This window comes from Perna viridis, chromosome 8, assembly GCF_037379345.1.
Source record: "Perna viridis isolate PV_CMFRI_1.1 ecotype Kerala chromosome 8, ASM3737934v1, whole genome shotgun sequence".
NCBI lineage: Eukaryota > Metazoa > Mollusca > Bivalvia > Mytilida > Mytilidae > Perna > Perna viridis.
The window spans coordinates 21,472,848-21,481,804 of NC_142452.1; the positions used below are offsets into that span (position 1 = coordinate 21,472,848).

Below are 8,957 nucleotides of genomic sequence, written 5' to 3' on the forward strand. Positions count from 1 at the left end.
ACATAACATATAAAGTGTGTTATGAAGCATTGTATTATATGAACAAGTGAATGTAATTCCTATTTTTCCATTTTGTGTTTTAAGAAACACAAGTATCCCAATTAATCTGTAAATCTCAGGATTTGCTACCGTCCTATCCTTCCTATACTTACAGTTGAGTAATTTGAGTTGTGCTTAAGTCAGGCATTGTTGTTATACCACTATTCTCTATAGTCCTGTTACCAAACAAAATCATAAAAAAATAAGAATTATCAACTTTGCATAAGCTGGATTATCTCCCTTCAAAAATTTTAACCTTGACAATATCTTTGGTCACATTTCATATAAAATTTTTCTTACAGGTTTCATCCCTATTTCTTCTTCAAATAGGTAGATGGCAGATTACATTGAACATTAAGTAGCACTCCAGATAAGAATCATGCAAAATGCAAAATCATGGAAAACCTACATATTTTTATTTTTGATATTTTATTTAAAATGTTATAGTAAACAGAAAGTAACATGTTGTTTTTCATATAATCCTTGTTCCAGGGAGATAAAAATTATATAGAATGTACTGTGGAATTCAGAATTAAGGGAGACAACTCTGTAAATGACACTGAAATACATGTACAATAGAAACTATTGCATTTTCTGTGTGAATTATGTTATAAGAGCAGACAGATTTGATTTGATAATTATACATTTCATACTACAGACAACTTATTTACAAAAATAAAAATATGTAGCCTTTTTTGGGATGTATCACATATCACAGAATTTGCATGATTCTTACAAAGACTGCTATTTAATTTAAAAAAAAAAAAAAAAAGAATTCAAATCATATACAAATGTTAAAACAAAGAATTGTTCAACTGACTTTGTACAAACTTACAACTTGGTAAGACTGGTCAGGTTTACAAAAGCATGTTCCAGTATGTTAAAGGCAGAACAGAATTTGATGGATCTGAAGCAAAGGAGTTTTTCATTAATATATAACATCCCAGCCAGTCAATTGTGATATATTAGATGTCATTATGATCAATATACTAAAAGCTACAAGAAATATGTTTTACTTACCATAATTCTTCAAATTGTTTTCAATTCTTCACAAAAAATTAAAGAAAATTTGTTATAAAGAATCCCTCAGTATTACAAGATGTACTTTCTATGCAATTATTGGTAAAGACTTAAAAAAAAATAAATGTCACACTTAACACAACCCTTTTTATTTATGGAATCCATGTAAAAAATTTCTTAAATTTCTAATTGAACGCTATGTACATGTATCACTCTACTCTATACCTACATTTGTACTGTGTCAACATTTTCAAATGTTACATAAGAAATCTCTGGAAACGTGTAATGGGTCACATACCTACAAAAGAACCATCTATCGTATCATACAATTGTGGATAGAGCATTCATTTGGATTTATTATAAGGTATTTTGGGCATATATGAAATATTGAGTTTTCCTTTCCCTAACTGCCCAGAAATAAAACAAAAACTTTGAGCAATTGAATTCCCTTCCTAACAACCAAAAATTAGTTTAAATTATTTATGAACAAAGGTACCTCTCAATTGTTTGCATCAATTAATCTTAAATATAGCAACTTAGAATGAGAATGTTTTATAAATATTCTCTGAAGGCTACATTTAATTCAATTCAGTTATTTGGGAGGAATTCACTTTTTTGTACAAGAAAAACCTGACAAGCAAGTATTTGTGAATACTATACATGTAGATAAATTGGATTCAACAGACAATCTAAAATCATTTTAACGAAATTTTCTTAATAATACATAATATATGTACACATGGAAAAAAAAAACATTTGAAAATATACTGTAACTGCCTTGGTACAATATAAACATGCCTATGTTAACATAGTGGAGTGTCAAATTTTCATGGACTTGAAAACTAAAAACATTGGAACACATACACTATATACTCTAGGATTCAAAACACTATATTAGCCAACTTATTCCATTGATTTTGGAACTATGTCACTGATCTTTATAACTAAATTATGTTAATTTGTCCCCCCCCTCCCTCCTTGGCAAAAAAAGAAGCACACATTTTAACTAAAATTGAGAAGACAAGATTTACCAAAATCCTCAGACAGGACTTGTCTACTTAGTGACTTAAATGGAACAATAAATTGGTTTATTTTTTTATTTAAATTAGACAGAAAAAATGACCTCACCCCATTATTAATGCTTCCCCTTCAAGAAAACCCTCTCCAGAAACTCGATATGACTAGAGGGTATTTTACATAAACAAAAGCTTATAACTAGGGAAATTTGGTTTCCGGAAATAAAAAAAAATCAAGTGATTTTCTGTCTGATGAAAAACACTGATGGAATTCACGGCAAGTCTGACAATGCTACTATTGAACTGCAAGAAAATGTACAGGGATAGATAAGGACTGGAACAGCAAGTATGAATGTACGTCTGATTAAGATATGAAAAATGTCGATTCTCTGTCAGGCTAGCTAGATGATGCTGCTGGAACTGGAATGCGAGAATTTTGCGGGAAAATTATAACTATAATCGAATACGGTTTACAATTTCTGCAACCTCATCCCAGCTGGCATAACAACATTACAAAAACGTCCAAACATAGCAGCATTGTTATCTAAACAGTAGAACATTTCAACCGTTTGTCGAAGTAACTTATACTAAGTAGCCATAGCTTCGCATTGACTGACTCTACACTTTAGTAACAGGCTTATATAATTCCTTTTTTTTTAATTTCTTTTACCGCCATGGGTGGTCAAAGCAAACAAAAAATTATTTCCAGCGCTAAATCCAAAAATGATAAGCTTACATATGACATATTATCGACAAAATTCATCACTTTATTTAATTGTTGAACTTTCTCGGAAACTTTTTTGTCTGCAATTGCAAAATTTAATATTAAAACAGCTGATTTCACATAATAATTACAAAACGGAAAATGTTCGAATGCGATAATGAATGCTGTATATTAGCCTAACCACAGATTTTTTTTTATAAGAAAATAGCCGGCGATTTTTGTGAAACCTTGCAGTTTTTAATAACATGGCGACAGCTACGCCACGTGTCATACAAAATTAGTAATTCCTTATACTACAAAGCCTGAGACGAACACATCAGACAAATCCTTTTTATCTTTCTCATTTTCCAGTTCGATTATTTTGTTGTTGTTTTCAAAATACAAATTATATTTAGGAAAATGTGTTGAAGTGTCTCTCACAATTACACCAGGCAAAAACTATTTTATTTTCTGGGAAACTTGAATATGCATGCGGATGAAATGAATCCCAAAAAACATGCAGATAAAATTTGTTGGGGCGAAATATTTTTCACAGTGTCTGAAATGTAGACCAGAATATGTTTTTACTCCAGATGCTGGCCATACTACTCTTAAATAAAAATTGTGACAGGTTATTTTTCCGTAAAAAATTCCAGTTCCATTATCCAAAACATGGCAAAATCGAACAGTCCGCCTTATATTACCCAAGGAGTTGAATATGCATTTTACAAATCCTTGTATTACTAAATTCGAATTTTTAATGAAAAACAAATTGCGATTACTTCAATTTTAGAAAGTCATGTATCAAAATAACGATGCATAATTTGAATGCATGTAATTTAATTATATTTCAACTTCATTCAATAGTACATTATAGGATTTTTTTTACAAGATTTTACAGGTAAAATACAGGTAAATATATACTACAATTCAGAAACAGACTTTAATTGTTAAAACAACATAACCCCTTATATTTATTTATACAAGGAATTAAAAGTGGGCAAACCAGGATGACACCAGTTAAAAATTACTAGTTGATATTTTATAAATTACTATAATTAGAGACTAGAGTGGTTCTCCTATTTAGTAGAATTTCAAAATTTCTAATTTTCTCATTTCATGTAAATGCAACATGATAATGTGGCCAATTGTGAACAACTTTTATTTTTCAATGTAGGTTTTCCAACGTTTAAGAAAAAGCATGGCTAAGGGGAGATAACTCCATTACAAGAAAATTATCAAATATCACAAATATAGCTATATTTCAAGTGTTATTAACTTTTTTCACAAAACTATTTTTCAGATAGCTACTTTGTATTAAAATGCAAATAGAATAAGCTTACTTGAATTGTAATTCCACTACTTCGATTTTTTTATGAACAAATATTCAAATTAAGAAAAGGAGGTGGTCTCAGTGACAATTTTGCGTATATCTCTGTTGGTATCCCGATGGCCCCCTATTTTTTCTCTGCAAAATGTTTCAATTTTGTGTCTGTAGATTAAGAGTAAAACAAATCAGTTTATAAGAAAAAATGAATTCGGTGATTTTTATTAATATCAATTTATGTGTTAATTTTTAGACAATTTTAAGCAAAACAATGGGCCCTAACAGTGGAAAAAATAAAATTTACTACGTGCAAGTTGTAAGGTATATATATATATATATTTTTACCTTCAAAAAGTAGTGCATACTAAACAGATTAAAACTTTAAATATATTTAATGGAATTTGCATATATCAAGAATCAGTTATACTACACAATCTAAAGAAAATGCGAATTCATATTACGACAAAATTCCCCATTTTGGGGAAAATGAGTCCAATAACACATACTTTCTTTTCATTTTTGGAATAAGGGTAAAAGCTGTACAACGTATATTAAAATTAAGAATATTAAATTCGGGTCCTTGAATGATATTGGTAATTGTTATAGTTTTACACATTTTTGAATTTTTGTTTACTACATACGTTCACAGGGTGGTACAATTTGGAATAGGATATTTGACCAAAATCGGCTCTTGAATTAGGATGAATTGAAAGCAAACTATCAAATGTTCGCAATCATGGTTTTTAAACAATTTGTCTAAAAGATTTATTTAAAAGAAGTCACGCAAATTTTTAGTTGCCTTGAAAGGACAAAAGTCGCACAAGTGTAATGCACCCTTTCCGTGTATTAAACAGAAGCAATCAGTGCAATGAATCAATGTGGTCCACATTTTTAAATACTTCGCTGCCAGAATTAAACCGCACATTATTTCCTTAATAGACACGTTCAGTTAAAACACTTTCTCACAATGTGATGCAACGCACCTTTCCGATTTTTAATATAAGAAATATGCAAAATTAGGAGTATTCGCTAAGTACTACAATGCAGTGTAAAATGTTAGGTGTATTTTATATGCGTCAATGACATGTGGAATTACTTTTGAAAATACATAATTGCATGAAGGATATAAAACAAGGTCGATCTCGATGGAGGGATTTGAAATACCATGATGTGAAAATTTATCTTTTTTTTTCTCATGCGATGGAGATGGACATTAAAGTTTGACTTAAAGAGATTCAAACTAATTTTCTCGATTCTATACTTCATGAATAATTTTATCCAAATGAAACACTTACAGAACCAAAATTGGATTTAATATAACGAAGTTGTAAAGTTTGAAAATAGGGATTCTAATCACGAAATTGATAATTGTTTATTTAGTTGTTTATACAGCTAATACTTTTCGTTTCTCCGTGTTACTCATGTGTCATTGCAATAAGCTGATAGATGGTTCCAGAATGACGTTTTCCTTTAATTTACACGCAGCCTTAATAACACCACAGACACATAAAATATCGCTATCGGTTTTAACCTGCAGAGAAATGCGTATGTACACGACTCTCGAGTATCAATGGTTTCACATTAAACTACCTTCACAAAACCTGGGTGTTACAAATGTTTAATTAAGCAGATCTGCCAGTACATGGCTCTCGCCCGGGAATGTCACTGCTTTTAACGTGCACAGAATCGCAAGTATATGACCGTCCGTAGGTGATTCCTTACTGTATTAACTTGCATAGAACTGATCGTACCTCAGTGGGCATGGTTGTTCTTTACTCCTACAGCGTAAGAGGTTGGAATTTTGTTCCTCCATACCTCAACGGCACCAAGTCAGAAAATAGCTTGCCAGACAACCTCTAGCATTGCTGGAGTAGGTTGTTCTTCGATAAGCCGTTTTTGTACGATGATTTGTTCTGTTTTTTTCCCCAAAGTGATTCTTGTTTCATGAAGGGAATTGTCATCACTTGATCGCGTTTTCCATTAGCATGACATAAATGTCTTAAAAATAAACTACCAGAATCATAAAAAAGTTTCTCTGATAGTATGGCGTTAAAAGCACTAGAATTAATGTATATTTTCATGTGAATTGCTTGGAAAAATACTTAAACGACTTATTTTAATTTTGAAAAAAATATTAAACCATAGACATTTCGATTTTTTTTATTTTTAGTGTATTGTTATATCCTGACCTCATCGGACTTAATCAAACAAGAACAAAATGTTACGTCATCGGAGAAAACCCAAAACAAATGCTAACTTGTTCAATGGTGCATAAATTCGAAAATGTTTCTTTCGTTTATTCAGAGAGGTGAAATCGAATTGTAAAATCAAATTTTAGTATCAGGAAGATTAGCATGATAGTTATATAAGACCTAAAAGTAATGCAAAACATCATCGGCGAAAATCAAGAATCATCGGACAAATGGCTTATCGACAATCCATACCCATGAGTACTGTCAGGGGCGTAGCTAGGCCTGTTTTAGTTGTACGCAAAATTACGGCGAGGGGTCTTGGGGAGTGGGTCGCTCAAGGCCCCCAGTGAGTCCGGCAAGGCAAAGCCCTGAGGGAAACTCCTGAATTTTAACGATTTTGGAGCCAGTTTTTCAGAGCCTATACTACGTTCATGGTATGCATATGTGATAAATAACCTTTATTTCATCTTTAAAATGTGTGTTTTTATTTTTGTTACTTTTTCCGAAAGTACGCAACTGCGTATTTGCGTATAGGCAGCTACGCCCCTGACTGTGTGTACGCGACTCTCTAATGTAACCACTTTTGGCTTACACAAAATTGTACACGTGACTCCCGGCTGTCCCTGATTTTAATTTCACAGATTTAAATTATCCAGAGCTGTCTGTACATGTGATCCGAGTCTCACTGGACTCAACTTACGCAGATCTAGAACTGCCTGTACAAAAGGCCTCCGAGTTTCACTCGATTTAACTAAGTTAAACAAAACTGGCTGTGCGCCACTGCATTTACTTACATAGAACTGTCTGTACTTAAGACATTAAAGTGTCATTGGTTTCAACTTACACAGAACTGTCTATACACATGACATTCAAGTGCCATTGGTTTCAACTTACAAAGAACTGTCAGTGCAGATGACTTTCAAGTGTCATTTGTTTTAACTTACACAGAACTGTCTGTGCAGATGGCTTTCAAGTGTCATTTGTTTTAACTTACAAAGAACTGTCTGTGCAGATGGCTTTCAAGTGTCATTTGTTTTAACTTACACAGAACTGTCTGTACACATGACGTTTAAGTGTTATTGGTTTTAACTTACAAAGAACTGTCTGTGCAGATGGCTTTCAAGTGTCATTTGTTTTAACTTACACAGAACTGTCTGTACACATGACGTTTAAGTGTTATTGGTTTTAACTTACACAGAACTACCTGTACATGACTCGAGAAAAGAGTCTTTTTTCAGTGTGTCACAATCACATCCTGAACAACTTTGGCCACCAGCATCATTAACGGTGTATCCGTTTGTCCTGTCTGGTTGGTCAGACCACATCCCATAGTTAGTGTCCGCTAGAAATGTTCAGGAATCAGATTCATCGTTATCACGACAGTTATTAAAATACTTGAGCAATCTGACAAAATTAACATAAAATATAAAACGGGAGTATTTTCAAAGGAAATATATTTTTTTTAATTATTTGATCAGTAATTTGAACTATTCTGTACATGTATTCTTCGTCTCAAGTGTTCAATGCATATACATGTATCTATCAAAATTGTCGGATCTTTAAAAAAAGTATAAAAAATAAGGTAGTTTAAATCGTTTTGTTTGTTTTTTTTTCATATCTTCAGTCTGTACTAATTGACAACTTTTTAAATTTATTTTGACTGGTGGGAATTTTATGCTGCCTATTTATATTGAATTGTATCAGAAATGATGGACCATAATGGAAGCAGGATGTTTAGCGCGCAATAAAAACTGGTTTAACCCACTTTCATTTTGAAATGCTTGTACCAAGTGAGGACCATTGCAGTGGTTTCCATCTTTCCGGTTTGTACAATGATATTGTCATTTGTTATACAGACTTTCCTTTTGACTCGTACCTAGAATTCTGTTTTCACCTTTCATAGATAATTAACTCTCGATATTATTATTTTTATCGAACATTTTCAGTTTTATTCTTTTACTTACTATTATCATAACCAAGACCGTATCTATCATTCCAATAAGTATGAGCCAACCACAATTGTCCACTGACCAAAGGACAGAAAAATATAAATATCAAATTTGTTCCCATTACTTGTATTCCATAATGGTTGAAAAATATATGTAAAGTGTGACAGATTATTGATGTAGAAAATCCCAATACCAATTTATTGTAAAATGAATAGCTTTTGAGATTTAAAAGCTTTTAATTGGCTATTAAAACGCCATCGGTAAGATTGATCAGAGCATATACACGTAACTATACAATTCGCGAAGGATAAACTTTTTATATTTTTTCTTATAATTATACAAAAATAAAGTTGTTAGATTTAATGACATTTATATATATTCAGTTTAACACGTCAACAAATAGAATAAAAAAAACTTATCCATGTAAGTGTCAGTCCCTGTAAGAATAAGAAAGTAGGTGAAACATTGTATGAAAAAAAACATCATTTTAATAGTATAACTTGACTATTTGCGCCATCAGAAAACAGACAAGATTTTCCATATCATGCTGGACCATTTAGTTACAATTTCATTAAAATGCACTGAAAATGAACAATTCAAGGGCAGATAACTCATTTTTTCTAAGATTCTATTGAAAATTTTATGGGCAAAGCCAGCAGAGTGGATCCAGGATTTGAGTTTAGGGGGCGTTAATTGAATTAAATGCCATGC

At 31.8% G+C, this 8,957-nt stretch overlaps 1 protein-coding gene across 3 annotated transcripts in view; it reads right to left on the reverse strand.

Annotated features, from left to right (window-relative positions):
• The window catches only part of LOC148609815 (uncharacterized), an 89,949-nt gene extending 81,520 nt beyond the window's left edge, over positions 1-8,429 (reverse strand). For 2 of the 3 annotated variants that reach the window (XM_088541099.1, XM_088541098.1), the window contains exons 1-5: positions 8,262-8,428; positions 7,492-7,639; positions 1,289-1,357; positions 875-946; positions 153-215 (exon numbers count right to left, since the gene is read on the reverse strand). In XM_088541099.1, the coding sequence (XP_088397225.1) occupies positions 153-215; positions 875-946; positions 1,289-1,357; positions 7,492-7,639; positions 8,262-8,367 (458 nt within the window). In that variant the 5' untranslated portion in view covers positions 8,368-8,428. Of the gene's footprint in view, positions 1-152; positions 216-874; positions 947-1,288; positions 1,358-7,491; positions 7,640-8,261 lie in introns of all 3 variants that reach the window. The other variant, XM_088541100.1, reaches the window with a different exon arrangement.
• Positions 8,430-8,957: the final 528 nt, after the last annotated feature.